This window comes from Aedes aegypti, chromosome 1 (assembly GCF_002204515.2).
Source record: "Aedes aegypti strain LVP_AGWG chromosome 1, AaegL5.0 Primary Assembly, whole genome shotgun sequence".
NCBI classification, from domain to species: Eukaryota; Metazoa; Arthropoda; class Insecta; order Diptera; family Culicidae; genus Aedes; species Aedes aegypti.
In genome coordinates, this window is record NC_035107.1 from 176,815,140 (window position 1) to 176,841,801 (window position 26,662).

The 26,662-nt window shown below is 38.9% G+C and overlaps 1 protein-coding gene across 2 annotated transcripts; it reads right to left on the reverse strand.

The window, feature by feature from the left end:
* Positions 1 to 410: 410 nt before the first annotated feature.
* On the reverse strand, positions 411 to 26,419 carry LOC5574592 (renin receptor). 2 transcript variants are annotated; one of them, XR_002502440.1, is made up of 6 exons: positions 26,258 to 26,419; positions 25,837 to 26,060; positions 25,649 to 25,762; positions 1,081 to 1,479; positions 744 to 1,017; positions 411 to 675 (listed from the first exon to the last, which is right to left on the reverse strand). XR_002502440.1 is itself a non-coding variant. In XM_001655165.2 (5 exons), the coding sequence occupies exons 1-5, from the start codon at positions 26,298 to 26,300 to the stop codon at positions 838 to 840; spliced, it is 960 nt and encodes a 319-aa protein (XP_001655215.2). In that variant the 5' UTR covers positions 26,301 to 26,419; the 3' UTR covers positions 411 to 837. The 2 variants fall into 2 exon arrangements, 1 of the variants encoding a protein (XP_001655215.2); XM_001655165.2 differs by having other exon boundaries at positions 411 to 1,017.
* Positions 26,420 to 26,662: the final 243 nt, after the last annotated feature.

Below are 26,662 nucleotides of genomic sequence, written 5' to 3' on the forward strand. Positions count from 1 at the left end.
CATCATGGACGACGGAACATATGTGAAGGCCGACTTCAAACAGATCCCCGGCAACCTGTTTTCACGGCCAAGGATAAGTTCAGCGTTCCGCAGCATATTCGCACTCAGAAGTTGTCCAAATTTGCGAAGAAATTCCTGGTTTGGCAAGCCATCTGCACGTACGGGAAGCGGAGTGCACCTTTCGTGACCCAGGACACGATGAACGGACAGATGTACATGAAAGAGTGCCTTCAGAAGCGGCTGCTTCCTCTCCTGAAGGCCCACAACGTCCCAACAATCTTTTGGCCGGATTTGGCCTCATGCCACTACTCCAAGGACGTGCTGAAGTGGTAATCGCAGTTTCAATATCTTTCATTTTGCCGTCAAGAAATGAATGATTCTGTCATCACCATTTTACACAATAAGTAACATTTTTATTGGTTTGGTTTTCTGGGATGGAATGTTTCCCTTTATTTAACGGTAGACTTTTGGAATTAAAATCAAAATTACAACAACGAAAACATACGATTTGGTGTGCGAAGTGTAACACATTTTAATCAATTTACTGCACTTCCCTACAAATTGTACTTACTTAAACTGCTACGTGCCAAGTCACAGTAACAGATATGAATTGATAACCACAGTTTTGTTCGCTCTATTCATACGTAGTTCCAAATACTTCCCGAGGTTAATTTACTACAACGGTACAAAAGAAGAGAAGCTATTTGCACTGCTTGATCGATAATTTACTGTTGAGCTAATACTTTTTAGGGCGCAAGTGACACGCTAATGACACAGATCTCATCGCTTGGCTATCCGATGTGGGGGATGAAGTAAAATGTGTTGATTGATGGACGCTTAGTTGTCCTTCTTCATCCTGGTGGAAGTCATTCTGTAGATGATGGAGTCCCTGCCTGGATCCATGGTGGCAATGGCGATCGAGATGGCCAGCAGTGAGAAAACCAGAATGACGCTGAACCACAGGATGATGTTGAAGATCACTGGGTAGTTGCTATCATACTTCAGGGCAAGGTTCAACTAGAAAAATGTATATGAATTAGGAAATATGTAGAATAATACGTCACAACAGCAAATGCTTACCGGATTATCATTTTCGGTTTCACCAGCCTGTCGTTTGGAGCGGATCAACGGAGCTTCGGTAGAAGTGATCAATCCAACAACAACGGCTCCATCGAAGGCCTTATCCGCTGCAGTTTGCAGTTCCTGCATAGCATTTGCCAGGAGCTTCTTGGCTTCCATCACGGCCTGAGAGGACGGTTCATGTGCAGCCAGGATAGCTTCAAACGACATGCGGACAACGTGTACGGTTGGCACATTCTCATCGGTCGAGGTCACTAGCAAGTCGCTCAATCCATTGATAAAAGCAATCTGGCGCATGAAATCCGAATCGGCCTTGTTCGACTTTGGCTTCAGGTATTTAGGCTCAACATCATCGTCATCTGGTTGAACAGTGCCCATCGGAGTGGAGAAGCTGTCGGACTGTAAAAGTGGTCAAGAATAGGTATTTTGAGATGATAATTATGTTTTTACAAAATTGGCATGATTGGACGTGGTCGTTATTAGCCACCGGAGTTGTAACGTGTTTCGTTTAGTATATCAAAAGCTTCTTTATTTCGGATTATTATTACTTTATTTGTGAGACTTTCAGCCCGTGACTGGTTCGTCTCCGTAAAAAATATGATAGGAAGCAGCAGAGTGGATAGAGTCCGCGGCTACAAAGCACAACCATGCTGAAGGTGCCTGGGTTCGAGTCCCGGTCGGTCCAGGACCTTTTCGTAATGAAAATTTCCTTGACTTCCCTGAGCATAGAGTGTAATCGTACCTGCCACACGAATGCGAATGCGAAAATGGCAACTTTGGCAAAGAAAGCTCTCAGTTAATAACTGAGGAAGTGCTCATTAGAACACTAAGCTGACAAGCAGGCTCTGTTCCAATGAGGACGTAATGCCAAAAAGAAGAAAAAAATCCTCATTTAAATCCTTGTTGAAATTTATGTTCTGGCTCATTTCTTGCCCGGTACTGTGACTTTTGACTAATATCTTCTATTTCAGATTTAGCTCTCTCAAACCGACTCTCTTTTCTAGCGTAAACTTGCCAATGGGAACTATTTTAGTAAAAAATATTTGGTACTGGTTGTGCGTAACGATGATGGCTATTACGCCTACCAAATATTTTTTTGATTACAGCTTCCACTCACAAGAAATTTGAAGTTAGATGCCTTTCCCCATACAAAATAAAAGAAGAAAACTCCTGCATACCATATCCATGAATCATATCCAGATAAAAGTCCATGTATCCAAATATCCATGAACCATATCCAGATAAAAGTCCTGGAATTTCTCCCTTGGACCTTGTCTACGCACATTTATTAGACGTTCGTATTGGTAGTAAATGTTTACAGGTGCCACTTACTCTTACCAAATTTATCTATGTTAGCAATTTGTTATTTCCATTAAGTTCCATAAACCACGATCTAGCCTTAAGCTAAGTATGCTGTTTCGCTCAAGAAAAGTAAAGAAATTCCTTGATTGAATGGGTCAATAAATTTCCTACAGAGAGCTTTAATTGAAATGACATTTCTTCTCAACTGCGTACTGCGATCAAAGAAAAGTGATTTTCTTGATCATTTCTTGGAAGAAATTCCCCACGCATCGAAATAGGCGATTACTTTTCTTGTCAGCAGCAAATCAGCCTTTATCAGACGTATGCACTTCAACAGAAAAGTAAACGCCTATCTCGATTCGTGGGAAATTTCTTGCAAGAAATAATCAAGAAAAGCATTTTTTTTATCGCAGTATGCAGTTGAAAAGAAATATCAATTAAAATGGAACTTGCTGTAGAAAATTTCTTGACCATTTTTTACTTTTCTTGAGCAGAACAGCATACCTAGCTATTGGGAGGTAGAGCAGAGCTAATAAAACACAACCAATCAGGTAGAGAGAACGAATTCAACTGTAGTTTTATTCAAAGCTCAAATAGAAAGGAAATGGAAAAAGTTCGTGATGTAAAGTCTCCACACGGCAGGGTTGCCATGCTATCACTCCTCCTCATCACGTGCTGACCTGAGGCCAATCCTGTCTCGCAGTATCTCCAGCTTAACACGATTCAACGGCTTAGTCAGAATATCCGCAAGCATATCTTCGGATGGGCAATAGGTCACGTCGATTTGTTCTTGTTCAAAAAGGTCCTTGACAAAATGGTATTTTATGTCAATATGTTTTGAACGCTTGCCAATAGTTTTTGCTTGACTGAGCTGCTTAATGCAACTCTGATTGTCTTCAAAGATGCATATGGGCTTTTTCACTGATTCACCAAAATCTTTCATTAACTTTTTCAGCCACATCAGTTCCTGGCAGCATTCCGATAGTGAAATGTATTCCGCCTCGGTTGAAGACAATGCCACGCATGGTTGTTTCCTTGCGCACCAAGAGATGAGTCCACCACCAAAGCGAAACAGATATCCTGAGTTTGACTTCCGATCTAAGACGTTCCCGGCCCAGTCGGCATCAGCAAAGCCTTCAAGATCTCCGGCATCACCGCCCAGTTGAAGCTGCAGTCCACTCGTAGCTTTCAGATAGCGCAATGTTCTTTTTGCCTCCGTCCAGTCGGCTACTGTTGGGTTACTGACTCGGCGTCCTAGTATCGAAGCACTAATTCCAATGTCAGGACGGGTGTGTACGGATACATAAAGCAGACCACCCACAAGGCTCTGGTATTTATCATTATTGGGTAGCCTTTCTACCTCCTCCTTCAGCTGAATGTATCCCGGGTCCATTGGAATGCGAGATCCTTTAGCATCGTCCAAACCAAAACTAGCCACCATTCGGTTAATGTATGCTTGCTGGTTTAAACAGTAACCGTTTTCAGTTTTAGTGACCTGTATTCCTAAAAACTGTTTAACATCTCCAAGGGCGGTCATTTGGAACTTGCTGTTCAACGCTTCAAGAATTTCCTCATACTCCTCCTGGGTGCTTGTGCAAATCAACATATCATCGACGTACACCAGAATAAACGTCAACTTCTTATTACGCCAACGCACGTACAGACACGGATCAGCTTCTGCATGCTTAAATCCCATCTGGCGTAGAGTCTCATCTAATTTGCGATTCCACAAACGGGCCGACTGCTTCAGTCCATATAAACTCTTCCGTAACAAGCAAACTTCGTTGGGTTCTGCAGCAACGCCTGGTGGAATCTTCATATACACAGTCTCCTTCAAGTCACCGTTCAGATATGCTGTCTTAACATCCACGTGTTTTACCAGCATGTTACGACGACTTGCGATTGTTAGCAGCATTCTAAACGTGACTTGCTTTGCAACAGGTGCAAAGATCTCATCGTAGTCAAGACCGAATCGTTGTTTGTGCCCCTGGGCCACTAGGCGCGCTTTATAACTGCTAAGCCTTCCGTGTTCATCCAGCTTTCGCTTGTATATCCAACGGCATCCAATTATTTTCTTTCCAGGCGGCAACTTGACTACATCCCACGTCTTGTTCTCACGATGCGAAATGAGTTCATCCTTCATAGCGGTAATCCACTGTGCACTTTCGGTTCCGGTTGTGGCTTGCTTGTAGCTCCTGGGTTCCGATGACTGTGGACGGGCAAATCTACTGCTAGCAGAAAAACGATCCGGCGGAACGCCCTTGTTTGTCCGATTCGAGCGGCGTAGATCGCCACTGGATTGCTCCTCCTCAATTTCACCAAACTCCTCCTGAACCACATCACTTTCATCGCCGTGCTCCGAAACGTTTTCTCCGCTATTACAGGCATCTTCATACATAGTGGGTTCATCTTCATAACCATGGAAATCTTCTTCTTCATATCCATAGAAATCTTCTTCATCCGATGCAAATCCATCTGGTGGTCTATCCATATGGCTCTCTGTAGTTGCAGGTACAGACACCGGCGGTAGTTCTTCCACAACGTGATCTTCTGGCGCGTCTGGAGTACTCGAGTCAGGGTTTTCTTTTGTGGGTAGAAACCTTGCATCGCGACTGAATACAATTTTGTTCGTTTTCGTATCTATAAAGCGCCACGCCTTATGTTGCGATGAATACCCTACAAAAGTCATTTTCACCGCCTTCGATTCGAGTTTAGTACGCTTTTCTTTCGGCACAAATACATAGGCTTCGGAGCCGAAAATTTGCATCATTCCAAAGTCCGGCTTTTCACCGCACCACATTTCGTACGGTGTCAACTGGATCGGTTTGGTAGATAGCATGTTTTGAAGGAAATTGGCTGTGTTAACAGCTTCAGCCCAATACCGGTAATGCATACCAGCATCAATAATCATGCAGCGTGCCATCTCAACTAATGAACGATTTTTTCGTTCAGCAACGCCGTTTTGTTGCGGCGTGTAGACTGTAGTAAATTGCTGCAAAATTCCTTCATCCTTCAAGAAACGAACCAGCTCCGTTGCACGGTACTCACCGCCTTGATCAGATCTAATCATTTTTGGTGGTTTACCAAATCGTGTCTTCATACACCGCACGAAGTCTTTGATTGCCTCGACAGTTTCTGACTTTTTGTGCAGGAAATATAACGTGGTGTATCGGCTAAAATCGTCGATAAGCGTTAAGAAATAGCGGTGACCACCTGGTGTGACTGTGTTCATGGGTCCACACAAGTCACTGTGCACCAGGTCAAGAACGGCTTTCGATTTGATTTTAGCCTATTTGGGAAATGGAAGACGAGTCATTTTCCCTTGCAGACACGTTTCACAAGTGATATTAGAGGAACAGCTACCTACCTTGATACCAGTCGCTAGCTGCTTATTCTCCATTTCTCGTATGGCTTGGACATCCCTGTGTCCTAGTTTACGGTGCCACTCATGTACACAGTGTTTTCCGCAACTTTGCTCCATCGCTGCACCCGCTTGTTCCGCCAATCTCAAGTGGTAAAGGCCCATATACCTGGGGGCAACTGCAGCAATCCGACTTCCTTTTGATATTGTACATCCTGTTTCACTGAAAGTAACCGTGGCTCCTTTTTGCACCAGCTTGCTCACTGATACTAGGTTCATATCGAGATCCGGAACATACAAGACCTCACTTAACACGATTTGTTTCACTTTTGAGTCTTGTCCATAGCAACGCAATTTGCAAATGCCGATACCTTTCACATCAGCACTTTTCCCGTCCGCGACCGTAACTGATTTCGGAGTGTCATCGCGCAATGTGTCCAACGATTGGAAATATCCCTTATTGGTGCACATATGTGAACTTGCGCCCGAGTCGATTATCCAGCCGTCGACCGAATTCGAGACCGCACTGTCACTTACACCGAACGCGAACACTTCTTCTTCCGATTTTGCCAGTTTAGCTTTTTCTGCTTTACGATCAGACTCACTCTGGCTTCGCGCACTTTCTTCTTTATTTTTCTTCGTCAAAAGCTTGCAGAAACGCTTTTTGTGTCCCGCCTTTTGACAGTGATGGCACACAATATTCTTCTTCTTGTCTTCCGCTTTCATGGCGATGCCTTCTGCTGGTGTTTTCTCCTTTCGCTTGAGGACCTCATTGACGATTTTGCCTTTTACGAGTTCTAACGTCAAATCGTCCTCCGAACGGTTCTCCAACGTAGTTGTTAACGCATCAAATGAGCTAGGCTGGCTACGAAAGACTAGAATCACTTGCAAATCGTTGTCCAATTTGGTTCCGGCATTCGCAAGCTTCTCGAAAAGATCTTCATATTCCTGCAGATGCTCCACAATGTCATCGCCCTCGTGATACTGAAGGTCACAAATCCGCTTCAGAAGTTGCACCTTGGAAGTCAACGTTTTCTTCTCGTGTTGTTGCTTCAAATTATCCCACACAGCCTTCGCGGTCGTAGTGTTCCGAATATGGCCGTGTTGACTCCGAGAAAGCAGCAATCCGATTGTCGCACGCGCTCTCTGATCTGCTTCTTCCCAAGCAGCGATCTCAGCCGTGTTTGCGCCGTCAGCAGCAGGTTCAGGCTTCACTCCCGGCGAAACGTACTTCCACAATCCTTCTCTTACGAGCAGAAATTCCACTTCCAGCTTCCACGAGTCGTAATTTTCATTGTTCAATTTCGCAATACCCGTTCTCTCCATTTTCAATTTTCGCGATCACACTTGAAACGAACCGAAAAATTGCGATTTTCAATGCGCACGAAAACAAAATGGCTAACACCGGCCCATAACCTATTGGGAGGTAGAGCAGAGCTAATAAAACACAACCAATCAGGTAGAGAGAACGAATTCAACTGTACTTTTATTCAAAGCTCAAATAGAAAGGAAATGGAAAAAGTTCGTGATGTAAAGTCTCCACACGGCAGGGTTGCCATGCTATCACTAGCTTTACGCGTAAAAAGGTGGTCTGCAGAAACAAACAGTTCTGCTACCGTAAAACCTTCCGACCTTGCATTAAATTCAATTTCTTCAAGGAACCATTGTATCTAATCGACTATTTATGTAATGGTAATCGACTGTTTTGCGGCTTTTCCACTCTTGCTGCTTGACTAACTTCCTGATTAACGTGCTGAGCAAGGTGCGGTACTCTACTTCTATCAACAACACGCTCAAATGATCCGTATTTTGTTTCTACCCATTGATACAAATCTTGCTCTTTATTAACGTTAACACGCGCTTCATTCTCAGGGCTGGGAATAGTAGTAGTAGTACGCTTGAATTTCGCGAAAATCACGTGGCTTCTCTTACCACAGTAGTTCAAAATCGTGAATCTCATTAAGTAGCCTATGTTGGGTATTAGTAGTTTACGGCACAAGTTGCAGAATGATGATTTTTACAGCACGAGTCGTAAATTTATCCTACGAGGCTTGCCGAGTAGGATAATTACGACGAATGCTGTAAAAATCGAGTTCTGCAACGAGTTACGTACAACATTTTTTGCAATTTCGCATAAGACCACTTGAAGGTATCAGAAATTATATTGGAATACATTCACCATTATTTTACAAATTCTGAGGAATAGTTGTGTTATGATTCCATACGCAACTAAAAACAGTTGCGTAATGAGAAAGCGTTGCGTAATGAATCATTACAGCACTGGTTTCAGTTAGGTAATGACTATTTCCGCACTGCGTATTTCAGTGCAGAAAAGTAGGCCGTTTCATGACAGATTAGCGTGATGGAAAACAGCCTATTACGATGAGAAATTGCAAAAATGAATTTTCCAAATCAGTAGTGTCATTGAAGGCTGCAAATGCGGGAAATGCAGCAGAAAATAGAACATTTTTCTACAGTAGTTTTGGGTTTGCTCTTAGCAACGAGTCTTTTGCTATTTTCAAGGCATTTTGCCTACAGCAGCAATAGACGTGCGTTTCACTGACTTCGCTGACTGTGATGTGCTACGCTTACCTACCGTAGTGTGAATCTCAGAACTTTTCCCAACTCTGATCAGTCCACAAGAAACGCTTCAAAAATGAGATTGAGTGATTTTCTTGAACGTATTTCAACATTCGCACACCAAGGACTCATTCTCACTTTGAATCGATCTTCTTTCTAATGGTGTGCTAATCTGCCCATAAAAGCATAACTGTTCACTTTACACACTTTATTTGAAAATGTTGCGGAAAATAAGAGCATGGTGCAGTCCCATAATGAAAAATAAAGGCATAAGTCTCTATATGAACATTCAACCGAAATAACAACTGTAAAACGTGAATTGTGTTAAAAGTTTATATTTTTTGCTGATCAATAGAAGCAAAATGAGTAATCTGTGCAGAATGAGTAAGGAGTGCAGAAATGTACTAGAAAATTATGAAAATTTGTATGAGAAAACAAACTTTAAACTTTGAGCGCTATTTTCCCAATGCTTACTTATTCCATATGGGACAGTTGTGCCTTTATGGGCAGTAATATTCCGCTTTATTTGCTCCGGCTTATGTAGCTTTGCTATTAGAGAAGTTTCCAAAGCATGAATACGCTGAATCAGTTGATTCACTACCTCTTTCAATTTAGCGTTTTCCTTCGAGAGCTTCTTAACTTTATCCCCATCACTCATATCCGCACCTTCCAATTCGACATCATCATCCTTCTCATTAACGTGCTCTTCACCATTCTCATTCGTCTGTCGCGATCTGTTCATTCGATGGATTATCTAATTTTTGTCCGACTATATCTTCGCGCATCGTCCTTAAGCTTTCATTAAAAATTTTCATTCTGCCTCTTTCACCTCCGTAAGTGGCGAGGTAACCTGCTATCACTGCTATGCAGTTCAAATCTTCTTCGTCTTCAGCAAAAGATTTTAATCGTTTGATTCTAAACAAAACGTAAACAATTTTTTTATTTGAATTTTTGATTCGGTGCGTTTGGAACCTTTCGTCCTTCTAACACGCTATTTACTGCCTGAAGCTTTTCATCACACCATTTCAGCTCATAAATCAAATCAATTCCGCCATACTTGTAGTTAATGTTCTCTTTTTCAGATTTAACCCGTATAGGCCTGAGTGAAAGCAAAAATACTAAAACCCTCACCGCGCAGCGAATACTTAACGGATTCAAATAATTTTTTGTCAGTATGCTGGTACACATATCTAGTTTCTAAAAGTCGCCAAAGGATCTCGGAAATATTCCCGTGGCCAGAGATATTCTGGTGGGGCACTGGGTCAGGTCGTGTAAAAAAGGGCTTCTTTTTGGGACACGTCAAGTTATCTTTATTTATTTGCAATGGCAATCATTTTAATTTGCATAAATCATTAAGATCTGATATTCACCTTTATAAATAAAGATGTTTGCACCGTTTAGAATGCACTGGATGTGGCCACTCAGACTTAATGCCCTAAGAACCGGCTATAGATTTATTTAGCATTAGCATTAGCATTAGCATTAGCAATAGCATTAAGCATTTCATTTATTTATTTATTTATTTCATGTCGTCAATCAGAAGTAGACCATTTTGTTACAATTTTACACTTAATATTATATAGTTTGAAAACGTTATTTTCTTAATCTAGTTCGAATTTTGATATGACATAAATTTTTGTTTTAGTTCCGATTTCGTCATAGTAAAGTCAATGGTTTCGCAATGTTTATTGTAAACAGACATTATTTGATTTAAAGGATCAAATTTGGCATAATTTGTGCGGTGATGGTTTGTATAAAAAATACTACGACTTCGCAGTTGTCTTGAAGGAGCATAAAAATTTAATTTTGATAAAAGTGTCATCGAGTCAATACGATGCGAAACTATATCGTTTACGAACGAAACCATTGCAAATTCGCGACGTTTCTTTAATGTTTGAATATTAATGAGCATGCATCGTGCTTCATAAGATGGTAGAGGTAACCTTGTCCAACCTAATTTTCGAGGTGCGAACAACAGAAATTGGTTTTGAACTGATTCTATACGATTTTCATGGGATGATGAAAATGGTGACCAAACTATGCTACAGTATTCTAAAATTGAACGCACATAGGTTATGTATAATGTTTTTATAGTGTATGGATCGTGAAAATTATAGCTAAATCTTTTTATAAATGCTAACATCTTGTTTGCCTTGTTGATAATTGTATTATAGTGATCTATAAAAGTAACTTTGGAATCTAAAATCACTCCTAAATCTCTTATTCTTACGCATTTTTCTACTCAGGGTGTCTACTCGTTCACTGAAATTAAATTCCCTGATATTTCCAGAGTTTTTCTAGGTTATACAAAAAAATTCCCAGTTCAAATACTCTAATGCTCTAATATTATACGGCTTAAACAAACTAATGACAAATTTTAAATGTTTTTGATTTAATAGATTAAATAACTTCTAGACATTTTTAAAGCATGCTGAAGCTATTATTAAGTTTTATTCAAATGAATTGTATTTGCCAATGATGGTGTCTTTTATTTCGTTTGTAAGAGCTCTGTTCATCATCGTGAACTGAACGAAACTTTCAAGTGCATCTGTATACTTCTTTTAGAAAGTAGTATCTTAAATTGCTTGAATCGTGTTAATGATTGTTTTTTTTTTTTTTTGTTACAAAAGTTATCTACAACATATTTGATTCCCATCTAAATTAATACAAATAATCCGTAAAACTTTTGGATCTTGATTCCATTTTTTCGGATAATAAAAACACGGATATCAAGCACCCGGTTAATCGCTTCCAATCTGTATAACATTTAAATGTGTTTATTTAGATAAATGATGAATTAATTAAATTAATCATAATTGTAACGTAATTCCAAATTTAAAGTTGTTCAAATTCCAGATTATATTTCGAGAATCATTCTTTTTCTTTAATCCAATTAAATCCAATTATTTTAAAAAAATGTGCATAGAGCAGGGCTGGTAGCGGCTCAATGTCTTGAAAAAAGGAAATTTAAAAACCTTTTTCCTGATAAAAGAGACTAAATAGAAACCGAAAATAGATCAAACTGTAATCAAAACATAAAACGAAACCTAACAAGAACCAGCAGAAAAGAGTGTGATAACACCGGACATTTCTCTGAGAATATTTATAAAACTTTGGCATAACGACAAACAATTTCTTCATGTTAGATGGATAGATAAATACCTTGAATTGAGAGATTTTCATTTTTCTGTAGGTGTTCATTTAGTGATTATTTCCCAAAAAAAAAAAACTCTCCAAGAATTTTCCTAAGGAATTCTTCCTAAAAAAATGTTTTGGATATCTCAAAATAAAAATGCCACAAAAATACCTCAGGGCTTCCATCAGGAATTCCTTCACATATTATTACAGATATTTTCCAAGAAATCCTTTAGTTCTCCAGGATTATTTCAAAATAGATTCTTCAATCGATTTTTCTAGAACATCCTCCAAGATTCTCGTTTAATCCATGTTGTAATATTCTTCCTGTAACTTATCCAGATGTATTTAAGGTTTTCTCAGAATTTTCTAGAAGTACAATCTTCTTCAGAATTTCTTCAAGATTTTAACTATAAACTTTTCTAAGGATATCTTCAGGAATAACTCCAGAGATTGTCTATAAGATTTCTCTGAGTATTCCTCCAATAATACTAGGAGATTTCTCACGGAAGTTCAGATTTCTTCATGGAAGCATTCTTCCAGGAGTTTTCCATACTTTTCTACAAAGAACAGCTAATGGAATTTTCCAGGACGCTGAGATATTATTGAAAAATTATTCATGACCTATTCCCAAAGCAAATCTTAGGGTAACTTCTGTTAAAACTTGTGTATGTTCTTAAATGCCCATACTCGCAATACAGTCCCATTAGGAAAATCGTCATGTTGAGAAAAACGCTTCTAAACATACTGATAGCAATAAATCGTGGTAACATTGCACAGTGGTCCAGGAATCAGTTTTACGCGGAAAGATGCATTTTGAGCTTTAGAATGAAACATTAGACAAAAATGGTCTTCTACAAAGTTGTTTGTATTAGTTAAGCCATTTGTTTGGTGTTATTGAAAATTAGGGTGGACCACATTTTCATAGAAATTGTGTGACTAACTTTCTTATTTGTAAAAATTATATTATACATGCTTCAGCAAATTTATAGACCATTCAATTTCAAGCAACTTTGCCAAAAAAAGTTTTTTTGTATCTCTTAAATTAACCGATTTAGAGCTTTTTTCCTGCAGTGACATAGGGTGGTCCGAACAAAACTGGTTTTCTGGCTCTAGAGTTTTCAATTCAAATTTCTCATCAAAGTAGTCTATGAAACACTTTTAGAGCTTTAAAAAATGCGTAATTTTGTGAGTGAAGAAACTCGCTATCTCCTTTCGTTTAGGAGTTATTGTTGTTTTTCTCTCAAAAACATGCCTACTTTGATTGTGAATATCTCTGATTGGGGCAAACATAAAAAATATCTCTTAACGGCATTCAAAAGACAAAATAAAATTGTATATTATATCAAAAAATTACAGATGTGTTATTTTTGTAACTCTAATAAAATGCTTTGAAAAACAAAGGTTTTTAAGCAGAAAAACTTTAATAACTTTTGAACTAAAATAGATATCATCAATATTTTTGCATGGAAATTTGCGTTTTGTTAAGTTCTTAAAGTCGTTCATAGACCGCTTTGACAAAAAATCTGAAATAAGAAAGATAGGGCTCTAAAACTATTTTGAAGATTTTCATGGTATGTATTTCTTTATTATTTTACATTTTGAGCATGAAAATGAAATTTTAGACAAAAATGATCTTCTACAAAATTGTTTCTAAAAATGTAAGCTTTCATACTATGTCATTTGAAACTAGGGTGGTCCACAATATCACACATATCATATAATCAACTTTTTTATTTGCAAAAATACTGGCATATGCTCTTAGGCAAAGCGGTAGAACTTGAAATTTTGATCAACTTTGCCGAAAAAAGTTTTTCTGTAGCTCAAAATTTGACCAATCTAGAGCATTTTTTCCTAATCATCGCAGGGTGGTCCAACAAAAATAAGTTTTTTAACTCTAGTTTTTTTAATATTATTTTCTCGTCAAAGTCGCCTATGAACGACTTTTAGAACTTAACAAAACGCAAATTTTCATGCAAAAAGATTGTTAATATCTATTTTAGTTCAAGAGTTATTAAAGTTTTTGTGATAAAAAATGTTTGACTTTCAAGACGTTTTATTAGAGTTACAAAAATAACACATCTGTATTTTTTTGATATAATATACAATTTTATTTTGTCTTTTGAACGCCGTCAAAAGATATTTTTTATGTTTGCCCCAATCAGAGGAATTCATAATCAAAGTAGGCATGTTTTTGGAAGAAAAACAATAATAACTCCTAAACGAAAGGAGATAGCGAGTTTCTTCACTCACCAAATTACGCATTTTTTAAAGCTCTAAAAGTGTTTCATAGACTACTTTGATGAGAAACTTGAATTGAAAACTCTAGAGCCAGAAAACCAGTTTCGTTCGGACCACCCTATGTCACCGTAGGAAAAAAGCTTTAAATCGGTCAATTTAACAGATACAAAAAAACTTTTTTTGGCAAAGTTGCTTGAAATTGAATGGTCTACAGCTTTGCTGGAGCATGTATAATATAATTTCTACAAATAAGAAAGTTGGTTTAATCATTTCTATGAAAATGTGGTCCACCCTAATTTTCAATAACACCAAACAAAGGGCTCAACTAATACAAACAACTTTGTAGAAGACCGTTTTTGTCTAATGTTTCATTCTAAAGCTCAGAATGTATCTTTCCGCGTAAAACTGATTCCTGGACCATAGTGCATTGCTCTACACACTATCATTACAATATCATAAAATCGTCAACAACTGTAACACGGTTAAAACGGCTGTTTTTGAAGTCCAAAGCTAGAACACAAGTCAATGGTACTCGTTATCCGAGTACTTCTCTAGCCAACCGCAAATATACCCGGATACCAGTCCCATTCCTTAGGACTCGCTTACTTTGTTATCACGCACGTTGACACATTAATATAGGTACTCTACATTATGCAATGATTGTGTTAAAAATTTGATTTATCTGTTTCTATCGGCAGCTTGGTTGAGACCATCCACAGCACAGAAACGTTGGACTTGAACCATACCGAGGAATATAACTAATAGAGCAAGTTTTGGATCCTTATGACGACAATCGCTTTAAACTTGCGATTTCCCATATGTGGATGATACTGTTGTGTGCCCAGAACCATCATTTTTCGGCATTAGATGTTATAGGTATGTAGGTACTCCGTACGACTATGAAAATGCTGTCGATGATACTAATGGCGATGTGCGCGATAAGCCTCCCTTTTCATACCGATAAAACTTGAGCCTGCCGGGGATTTCGTTTCGAGATTTCGTATCCAAATAAGTTGACAATTGGCCAAACCTTGTTTCAAAGGGAATCTATTTTGCTTGTTTTTAAGCCTCGCACAGATATATACTTTTAGTTGTGTTTCTACAACTTATCGCAACAGAAGTCACTCTAGAAAGCTTTCATGTCAAGCTAGAATAAGTATTTTTTGTGAAAAAACATGGTTTTAATCAGTATAGTTTGGATTATTCATTCTTTTAATGAAATGAAAACCACGACGCAAGATTACAAAAAATATTATCAAAATTTGTTTGTTTCAATTTCGTCACGATCAACTAATGGGACTGTTATGCGGGTATTCTCAATATGGGACGCACATGGTTTGGTATTTTTTCCACATTTTGTCCATACAAAGATTCAATTTTAAGCATGATTTTGGGAAGTACACTAAAAATAAACACCATTCACGGAGCTAACTCAAAAATGAGTAAAATTAATATGGGACTGTTATGCGAGTATGGGCAGTTAAGTCATCCTTGATGAATAAGGATTTCAAGAAGGACTCACTCTCACAGAAGATTTTCAAGATTATTGCTAAGGTGATTGGAAAAAAATCAATTGAATCTCTGAATCATGTCTCTTTGAAGGAACTTCTGGAAAACATAGGACGAAATCCTAAAAAATTGTGTAGGAATGATCGGACGATTTCTTTAAAAAAAAATGCTGTAGTGTTAACTGATGTGAAATCTTAAATAAACTTTCAAATTGGGATTTTTTGAGAAATTCATTGAAAAATGTTTGGAAGAAATCCTTGGATGAAATGGTCGAGAAAATTCTACAGAAGCGCGAAGGTCAAGGAATTATTCGAAATGTTCTTAATGGATTCACTCGCATAACCCCTCGATATATTTTTGGAACAATTCTTTGGAATAACCGTAGATGAAATGGCGTAGAATTTTTCGTCAGAATTTTACCAACAACTCTGGAATTAACCTTCGCGGGTTTTCTTGAAAGAAGTTCGGTGGAAATGTTTGGAAGATCTTAGAGTTACAATTGGAAAAAGTCAAAACTTAAGTGAAAAAATATCTGGAGGAATTTGTAGGAAAGTCTTTGGAAAATTATTCAAAATAATCTCTGAGAAAATTACTGGAAGTAGTAACGTTGAAGTGCTCAAGGATTTCCTGAAGCAAATTCTGGAAAAAATCCTGTAAGCATCGATTGAAAAATTGCTGAAAGAATTGGTAGATGAATTTCTTGACGGATTTCTAGAGAGATCTCTATATTAGTTCCGGATATTATTATTCCAGATAGAACCTCTGAAGAAATCACTAGGATAATTCCTGAAGCTGTTCTCGAGAAATGTGAGAAGACATTTTGCATAATAATTATCTGCACTTAAGGTAAGGAAAAAAGTAACTTAAGAAACCATTAAAATAGAGGCTCCATAGATCTTTTATCAAAAAAAAATTGAAGATCTGCATAAAAATGGTCTCTAAAAAGGACCTTGCTACCAACCCTAAATATGTTAATCCTTTACCGATAAAGTATAGAGATATTGACAAAAACAAAATTTCTTTGGTAAGTTGATAAAATTTCATACTCAGAAGGAGCCTCACTGAATAGCTCAAATAGCGGCGCAGCCGAATTTTTTTTTTGATTTAATATATTTTTCTGGCAAATTATGGTAGCTCTGGGTTTTGACGCAAAAAAAAAACCTTAATCGTGAACATATTATATCATGATTTACTGCCCCAACATAATTTCCCTGATTGTGATCGAAATTCCCTGAGAATTCCAGGTTTTTTCCAGGTTGGATAAAATTCCCTGATAATTCCAGGTTTTCCAGGTTTTTCCAGGTAGTAGACACCCTGCTACTAGTTGATTCCATAGGTAGACTGTTGTGTTAGGTATACTACGCTTTCTGCTAAAGGATATTGAATTACATTTTTTCACGTTCAATTGAAGAAGGCTTTTATTGCACCATTTGTAAAACATATCAATTTCATTTTGAAAAGTATGTATATCTTCATCGTTTACTATTTCAAGAAACAGTTTCATGTCATCAGCATATATGAGAGCTTTCACTTTTTTCAGAATGAAGGAAATGTCGTTAACGTATAAAATAAAGAATAATGGCCCTAAATTCGCACAAATTCGTAGGTGGTACAGTCCTAGACCATCAGCAAATTCCTCTTTCGAAGCTCCTCTGTAATCCGCCGCAATTCTCAAAGTGAAATCTAAACACTTCCGCAGTCGTCCGTTCAGCTGATTGAAGTCGATGTTTGCCATATTTTTTTTCCACAATATTTTAATTAAAAGCGATCCAAACACAGGAAGGAAAAAAGCCGATATTCTCACAGGCCAAATTAGAAAAAATAGGAGCCGAGATGAAACGTGGCAGCAAAACCAAAACACGTCCACTCGCGCGCACGGCCTACTCAGATCTTCAAGAACCGGCTGTAGATTTGTTGGATACAAAACCGTTTCAATTATCTACTGTTCGATAATTGAAACGGTTTTGTATCCAACAAATCTACAGCCGGTTCTTAGGGCATTAAGTCCGAGTGGCCACATGCAGTACATTCTCAAATCAAACACAATAGTTTTCTAAAATGCGTTCCCATAAGCTTGACACATATGTTTAGATATAAATTGGTCACTATATCGTTAATTTGTGGCGTCCCAGGAGACTCCGAAAATGGTCATTTCAAGGATCAAACAAATACAGATCCAATTCAATCGTTTCTCAAAAAATTTACGCTGATGCATTTTACTTTAAGTTCCTTGATATAGTAGTCACACTATAGCCGATTCCGGAAATTATCTGTGACTTGAAATTTCCTTACATCCAGGGCACACAAGTACAGATCCCTTTTCAGATGACCTGACCCAGTAACCACCGAATAACTCCGGCCACAGGAACATTCCCTAGATCCTTTGGCCACTTTTAGAAACTAGATATGTGTGCCAGTATACTGACAACAAATAATTTAAATCCGTTAAGTATTCGCTGAACGTTGAGATTTTTAGTTATTTTTCTTTCACTCAGGCCTATGCTGCCGTGAATCGCAAGTCAGTCCCATCTGCATTTTCGTCAAAATTGAGTTGAGCTCAGTTTTCAACATATCTTCCAATGCTCTTTCAGCTGCACTAATGAGATTATATTATTTGTTTGGAAAAATTAGGAAAAAAACAGCAGGTCAAATTGTCCCATAATGAAAAGTAACCGCATGTCAGTCCCACTACAGATTTCCGCACCGTGTAATACAAAAATGAACCGTGTTTCGATCATCTTTATATTTTTCTCAGAAATATATCGTAGTAAAAAGCAAGTTGTGAAAGTTTCATTAAGATTGGAATATGTTCCAATCTTCTGGAATTTTTTGAATATTCGTATGAAAAACGAGTTTGGAAACTTCACAGCCCATTTTCTCAATGCCTACTTTTTACAGATGGGACTGATTTGCGATTCACGGCAGTATACGGGTTAAACAGTGAGCGCAAAGCTCTCTCGTTTACTACGCGATTCATCTTGCATAACTACACCACGAATCAGTAATTCATTATGCAGCTCATAATCGGTCAAATGAGCGACATTCAGCGAATAGTACTGCGCCTGTAACACAGCCAATTCCATTTTGCAACACTAATCAGCAAAAGTTGGAAAATAATTTGAAAAAAAAACTAAAAAACTAAATCTACTGTGAGCGGTTTTGCACGCTAAAAAAATGAAAATCCTAACAACCGAAAAATCCTACAATCAAACCTCCATAAGTCGATATCTGAAGGGACCATCGACTCATGGAAATATTGAGTCGTGGAAACAAATGCCTTGGAAAGCTGCTTGAGGGGACCATCATAGTAACCATGAAATTTTGTTTTCAGTATGGTTCCATGAGTCGATATCGAGTCATGGAACATCGACTCATGGAGGTTTTACTGTAGTTTTAAGAATTAGAAAATAAACCAACATTTCTTCCCAGTGTTTCATTCACTCCGAAATCACACCGCACTGATGAACAAAGTGCTCGACTATAAAACCTTCAACTACCGACTCGTTTTCCAAACAATCGTTATTTTTACTCCCCCTTCGAATACAATGAAATTCTTTGCAAGCTGTGCCAGGAATACACTTCCAAATATTTCCTAATGCAAATTGTCTCTTGATGTTTTCCCAGAGACTTCTGTAGTAACTAGCTATTTCAAATACGATTTTCCAAGCTTCAACCTACAAGAAATTGTTTGGCGCCAAAATGTAATTATCAGGTAAGGTACCGCAGGGCAAGTGGGTAAATGGGGTAAGTGAAAACAATTGATATATTTTACTGAATATGTGAATTAACGTTTTAAACTCATGCGTAAACCTTTGAGGTCATTGAGAACATTACGATAGGTAAGAGATTTCTGAGATTTTTCAGCCATTATTGCATAATAGAGTGAAAAATTGTTAACCTGTCAACTGTTACTCCGTAACAAGTTGGCGGCGTACAATCTTATTTTAATGTTTTCAGTGGAAAAAAAGTTGCGGAAAATAATTTCCTGTACCACTTCTTAGTTGTTCTCTGTGACAGTTTCAAACTGCAATAAAAAAAAGTTTCAGAATTAATTCGACGTAGACCTAAAAATAACTAAATTTAAACACCATCAAGTCTCTTATCAGGTGGGGCAAGAGAAAGTTTATCATTAGAGATTGAATTTGTGTTTTCTCTTTAAGTAGCCATAAGTAAACATGGTTCGCAATTATCATAGAAAAACATAACGTGCTGATAATTCAAGAAACACTATACTCAAGCGTTAAAAGCTATTAGAAATCATGGAAATTCTCTCAAAGATGTTGCCAAACATATTGTATCAATATGTCTACTTCGGGCAGCCAATTAAAAGGAAGACGTTGACTGAAAAGTTGCAATATTAGAGAACACACGGAAATCTCGTGGAATGTCTATGTAAAGCTAGTTCAAAACATAAAAATGGGGTATAGGTCTATCCACATAAAAAAGACCCTAAATACGTTATTGAAGGATTCCGTTTGATTTCTCCCGAAGAGTTATCCGACGTCATATCCGACTTTTTCAAAAACAAATAACGAGCGGTGGAAATTCTACAGAGCAGAAATGCAATTGCTGTCCCATGATGTAAGAACTAACATTGGAAATGTTGCAGTTATAATGTTGTCGAATCATTTGAACTAACATAACTAAACAGAAGAAAATTGAAGTGAAAAGAATAACATTTTCTTTGCTTATATGTTACTTATGTTATTGTTCATTGGGAAGCCTTAACAAGTGTTAAAGCTAATAGAAATCGTGAATAAAACTGTTTGTTTTTGAATTTATTGTTCAAAACGGTAAACTTTTCACTTGCCCCACTTTTGGGGCATTACCCACTTGCCCCACGGTACCTTAGTTAATTTTAGAACACTAAAAACTTTGAAACTCTTTGAAAATATTTTTTTTTAACAATAAACTTCAAAGTATTTTTTACTTCAATTATCTGTTTTGTTCTCAACGTGTACACATAGGAAAAAAAAACTAAATTGGTGATTTATATTTAATTGCCACGAAATTCAAGAATGTTTATCAAAATTCAACATTTAAAATTTGACTTGATTCAATGATCTGAAAGTGGATTGCATCATCAAAGTCAGGTATGAAAAAATAATCTATTCGATCTTAAGGGGAAAATAACCTTTCCCTTAAAATGGGATTCAGATTTATGGACATCAGCGCAAACGGAGCCTGTGGGGTACCAGGGCGCCCTCCACAGTATTGAGTCCTTCCTGTGCTACCCGGAGCAATGGTGCAGGTGACCTTGTGTTTCTCCGAGATAATCGGCTGCCCTTCTTCAGTCTCTATCTTGAGGCTTAATAAGGGTGGGATTATGAATATGTTGACATTTAATTTAAATTATCACCTATATGGATTCGCATTATGCGTTTTACACAGTGTATTCTGTGCTCTTTCGCCTTTGGCGACTTTAAATAGATACCGATCTGGTTTTTTCGTTGCTGGTCTTTTTCGTGCTGAGATTGCAAAAAGCTTAATCCTGCCTAGTTTGGGTAGTGGCTACGGTTAGGTTAGCTCAGATCAATCTTCAGCATAAAAGAACAGCAACGATCAATCTTTGCAGACTCATGCAAAATGGTGCAGCCCAAGTGGCGCTAGTTCAAGAACCCTACTTTCGTAGAGGGAACTTCTATCTAGGTAACCTTGTGGACCCAGTTTTTGCTTCTTTTAGCAAGCTTGAAATGGCTAACTCGCGCTCCATGCCCCGCGCATGCGTGCTCGTTAATAAAGCAATCGTTGCTACACTCATTTCTGAGTTAACTACCAGAGATGTATGTGCTGTCACAATCGATGTTTCTGTTGGTGACCTCAACAGGAAATACGTCTATTGTTCGGTATATTTACCACATGATGAACCATCCCCAACGGATGACTTCAAACGAGTTGTCGTACACTGCGTAACAAAAGGCCTTCCGCTGATTGTGGGCAGTGATGCCAATGCTCATCACATCATCTGGGGCAGCTCGGATATCAATTTGAGAGGCTCCAGTCTGATACTTAAGTAGTACAGACCTTGGATTACTTAACATAGGCAATCGCCCAACCTTCATGGTTTCTAATAGAGAAGAAGTGTTAGACATAACGCTCTGCTCGAATAGAATCAGTCACGAGTTGACGAATTGGCATGTATCAGATGAGGAATCATTATCTGATCATCGCTACATCTTCTTTGAACATTCAAATGTAACTGCGCAGACTTTGCGTTTTAGGAATCCCCGATCAACAAACTGGGAACTCTATATTGAATTGGTTGCGACTAAATTTCATGGATATTCTCCGTCCATTGAAAATCCAAGTGATCTGGATGATGCCGTTGATACTACAACATCAGGGATTGAATCCTGAGAAAATTGAGAGAATCTCTCACGTATCGCTCTCTGTAACTATCATAACATGCTGCACATTATGAGAGACTGTTTATCGTATACTGCTACAAGTTTCATCAGATTGGGGGGATAGTAGTGCATGATAAAACCCCTCTAAACATGCTCCAAGCCTGGGGGACACTATTGCTATTGGAAGTTCGTGGATTGTTTATCGTGCCAGTAAAGAAAAACACCTATCCCCAACGGTAAACAAGCGAGAAAAATGGATTTTATCATCGCTCTCTCGTTGGGGCTCTCGCTCGCTGCTTCCATTTATCAGACTTGTTACACCTTGCGATACAATGACGATCGTGGACCGCAACAGATGGGAGTTTTTCTTTGCTTGCTTTGATCGTGCTTCATTCTCAAATGAGAGCGAATTCTGCAACGCCTGTACAACATCCTACATTATGGAAGCTTTTGAAGAAGCATGTCCTCTGCGGTCTGTAAAGACTACAAGAGGGACCCCATGGTGGAATTCCGATCTGACTAGACTCAGGAAACAATGTAGAAGGAGTTGGAACAGACGCCGTTCAGCTGGATCAGAGTCGTTCAAGTCAGCTCGCAAGGCTTACAAGAAGGCTCTTCGTTCTGCTGAACGATCCGGCTGGAAAAACCTTTGTACTAATGTTTCCAGTTTGAGTGAAGTCAGTCGGTTGAACAAAATTCTTGCAAAATCTAAGGATTTCCAAGTGAACGAAATTCGCTTACCTAATGGTGACTTTACTTCTTCCGATGAAGAAGTTTTAGAATGTTTATTCAATACACACTTCCCCGGATATGTGGACATAGCATCTACGGATGAACCAAATGTCTTTTCATGTAGTTACGAGTCTCTGGCCTCGGCTCGCAGTATCGTAACTACTGAATCGATTCAATGGGCACTTAATAGTTTTGCTCCTTTCAAATCTCCAGGAGCGGATGGGATTTATCCTGTTCTGCTCCAAAAGGGATTTGAGTCTATCAAACATGTTTTGAAAAAGCTACTTGTAAGCAGTTTTGCTACCGGGTACATTCCCAAATCCTGGCGTGATATTACTGTAAAGTTTATCCCAAAAGGAGGACGTGCGTCGTATGAGGAAGCGAAGAGTTTTAGACCAATCAGTCTGACCTCTTTTCTTCTGAAATGTCTGGAACGCATTATCGATCATCACATCCGTGATGTTTATTTGGCAAACATGCCTCTTCATGTGAATCAACATGCTTACCAATCTGGAAAGTCCACTGTGACTCTTTTACACAAAGTTTTATACGATATCGAGAAAGCATTCGCTCAGAAGCAATCGTGCTTGGGTGTTTTCTTGGATATTGAGGGTGCCTTTGATAACGTGTCTTTCGATGCCATATTGGAAGCCGCACGAAACCATGGGCTACCTACAATGATTACCAATTGGATTCATCAAATACTCAAAAACCGACATCTCTTCTCGACATTGCGTCAAGCAGCGATTCGAAAATTGAGTGTTTGCGGATGCCCCCAAGGGGGAGTCTTGTCACCACTTTTGTGGAATCTCGTAGCAGATACGCTATTGAGGCAACTCAATAATTGCGGTTTTCCAACTTATGGATTTGCCGACGACTATCTAGCTCTGATAGTTGGTATGTGCATAAGCACCCTATTCGACCTGATGCAAAGTGCTCTTCAGGTAGTCGAGAGTTGGTGTCGCCAATATGGCCTTTCGGTTAACCCGAATAAAACATCTATTGTTCTTTTTACGGAAAGACGAAACCGCGATGGAATTCGACCTTTACGTCTTTTTGGCACTGAGATTAATGTGACTGATCAAGTAAAGTATGTCGGAGTCATTCTAGATTCCAAACTTTTATGGACAGCTCACATTGATTTCAGAGTCAAAAAAGCTTGTATGGCCTTCGGTCAATGCCGGCGAACCTTTGGTAAGACTTGGGGCCTCAAACCCAAATATATCAAATGGATTTACATAACAGTTGTTCGACCAATATTGGCATATGGATGTCTTGTGTGGTGGCAAAAGGGCGAAGTGAGAACAATCCAATCAAAATTGGGCCATCTCCAAAGGATGTGCTTGATGGCGATGTCTGGTGCGTTCTCTACAACTCCCACAGCAGCGCTCGAGGCCCTTTTCGACGTTGCGCCACTACACATATATCTTAAACAAGAAGCACTTTCTTGCTCTTACCGTTTATGGGTACTGGATCTACTGGAGAAAAATCCAGTGAATCGTAGATCTACACACACTTCGTTGTTTCCACTTTTGGTGAATTGGGACAAAATTGTCCTTGCTCCAAGTGATCTCACAATTGCTTGTAACTTTCCTTACAGGACATTTACCACACAATTCCCTTCACGGGAAGAGTGGACGTCTGGCTATTTGGAAAGAAGTATATCAAACAATATAGTATGTTACACTGATGGCTCCCTTCTTGAAGGTAGAGCTGGTGCAGGAGTATATTCTCGTGAGCTAAGGCTGAATCAGTTTTACTCACTTGGTAGAAACTGCACCGTTTTTCAGGCGGAAATATTTGCTCTTATGTGTGGAGTGCAATCAGCACTTCAACAGCGCGTAATGGGTAAAGTCATATACTTCTGTTCAGATAGTCAGGCTGCTATAAAAGCTCTCGCTTCGGCCAACTCAAGGTCGAAGCTTGTTATCGCATGTCGAACTCAAATTGAGGAACTGAATTCAGTCAACTCTGTAAACCTTGTATGGGTACCTGGCCATTCTTCCATCGCTGGAAATGAATTGGCTGATGAGCTAGCTCGCGATGGAGCATCGCATGACTTCATTGGCCCTGAGCCGGCTATTCCAATTTCGAAGTGCTGGGTGAAACTTCAGATAGACTCTTGGGCGGCAACTCAGCACAAGCAATATTGGAATAGTTTGGAGTCGTGTCGTCAAACAAAATTGTATATTACTGAGCCATCTCCAAAGGTGGCGAAGTATTTAACAAATCTGTCAAAGCAGAATTGCAGTCTCTTGGTCAGAGCGTTGACAGACCACTGCCGACTCAACTATCACATGGCAAATATTCAGCGTGCTGACTCATTTGTGTGTGATAGTTGTGACTCCGATTATGGAACTTCGTATCACCTGATATGTAACTGTCCAGTTTTTGCGCAAATGCGATTCCAATTACTTGGTAAACACTTATTAAGTGAAACTGAATACAGAAGCCTGAATCTTCAGGACATCCTGTTATTCTTAACCCGCTGTGGTAATGAGCTATAGGCTCTCTTTACGCTCATGCGTTTTGCAGTGCCCTTTTTAGGGCGCTGTTCGAACCCATTGTGGTATGGAGCTACATGCTCTCATTTCGCTTATGCGATCTTCCCTCTTCAAGGGACCCCACTCCTATTTCCTCCCATCTTTCCCTTCCCTTTCCTCTCCCATCGGGTAGATGATGAAATAGGCTCAAATATGGCGATGGCACAAATCTCCCAACTGGTGGGGAACGTGCCTTTGGAGCCGGCCTTCTGATACCTGATACCTGATACCTACAATATTATTCTGGAGAACGTTTTCTATTTTTCCTATAGATGATATATTAGGGAAATCAGGGCTGGTAGCAAATGATCGAATTAGAAATAAGAAGTTTAGATACCTCTAGCTTAAAAATCATGAATCACGAGATGAGAGTTTAATTCCTAAGTTGAACAGACCTAAGTATATTTCTAAGGCTTTTTTTTAAATTTCTCGTGACATCTCTTCAAGAGTTTGTTTTGAGATTTTTCCGTATCTATATCCCAGAATTTCGCTTTTGATACCTTCAACATTTCGGTCTAGAATTTTTCTACCTGTACTTTTAAAGCTGCAATGTACTCTTTACGGTGAGAACTAATATGGTTGCCCTGCGTACATATAAACGACGAAAATTGTGTGATTATATCCTACGATGGCCTAATTTGGTGGTCATTAGTCAGTATGTCCATTCAGGTAATTTGAAACAACATTTCAAGCCAGATGCTTTTGGACGCATCAAACTTCAAAAATTGGTTATCAAAAAAGTTTTGCATGATACAAATTTGACAAAATTTCACTTATTTCTATTACCCTTTTGTCTAACCACTGGAATAAAAACTTACCGATTCCTTCAGGTCGATCTCGAAGCTAACGCCATTGTGGTCAGCTGACTTTTGAACAAGTTCTCCAATCGAGTCCGATCCTGATCCGCCATACAATTCGTACGTTTGAGCACCCTAAAATTAGATACGTAACGTAAAAATCAACTCAGTGTGTGTGTCACGGGTTATCGTTATGCGGTAGAGCGTACATCCAACGGAAGGGCATCCAGACCCTCAGCAACGACCACAACGGCGCCATTGGCCATATTGAATGGATCCTTCACGGTCAGTCCATCCCATTCGGTGGGGTGGGACACGGAATAACCGAGGGCAGCACCGAAAACGTCCGACACAGATTCCGCATCTAACCGGGAGTGGCCGTGGAATTCCAGGGCCTTCGGTGCATAAACTATCGACAGCTGATCACAGTTAGCTACAATAAGGATAATATAAGAAATTGTTTTACTACATGTCCTTGCCCACGATAAGAGAGGAATGGAAACATTCCTGGATGAGTAATCTGGAATCGTTGGAAAACCGCAGACCTTATGCATAATTCCAATTCAAAACCATTACCCATACTACAGTTATCTATTAGACATTCTTCTTAATGATCAAAATTGAACTCACCTGCGACAAACAGCGAAAATAGGAGGAAAATTATCCGTGCCATTTTGCAGCTCAAACTTTTGCACCAGTGATCATATGACGTTCCCGATTTCCACAACGTTTCGAGTGTAACCCGTTTTCCTCTGCTCTGTTATCGATTTGTTCGTTCCGTTTTCCGATATGGTCCCTCACGTGACTTTTCGAGTTTTGACACTTGGAGTTGTCAAATTGGCTACCATCGTCATCAATTTGATGATTGCTGATTAAACAAATGGCAGCGTTGCCAGAAGCATAATAATATGATGGACCGATGCACGAATTCACTGATTCGACGTTTGAGCGGTGCCGAATAGTCCATTTTACGAGACATTTTTGAACGGCTGATCGATTATTTTATGAATGAAATTTTGACAGGAGGCGGTGTCG

Coding starts and splice junctions, on each gene's coding strand:
- LOC5574592 (XM_001655165.2), bottom strand. CDS start 26,300: ATGGCACGGATAATTTTCCTCCTATTTTCGCTGTTTGTCGCAG. Junction 26,061..26,257: donor ATTTTCGCTGTTTGTCGCAG/GTGAGTTCAATT, acceptor TCCTTATTGTAG/CTAACTGTGATCAGCTGTCG. Junction 1,480..25,648: donor AGATCGACCTGAAGGAATCG/GTAAGTTTTTAT, acceptor CCACTTTTACAG/TCCGACAGCTTCTCCACTCC.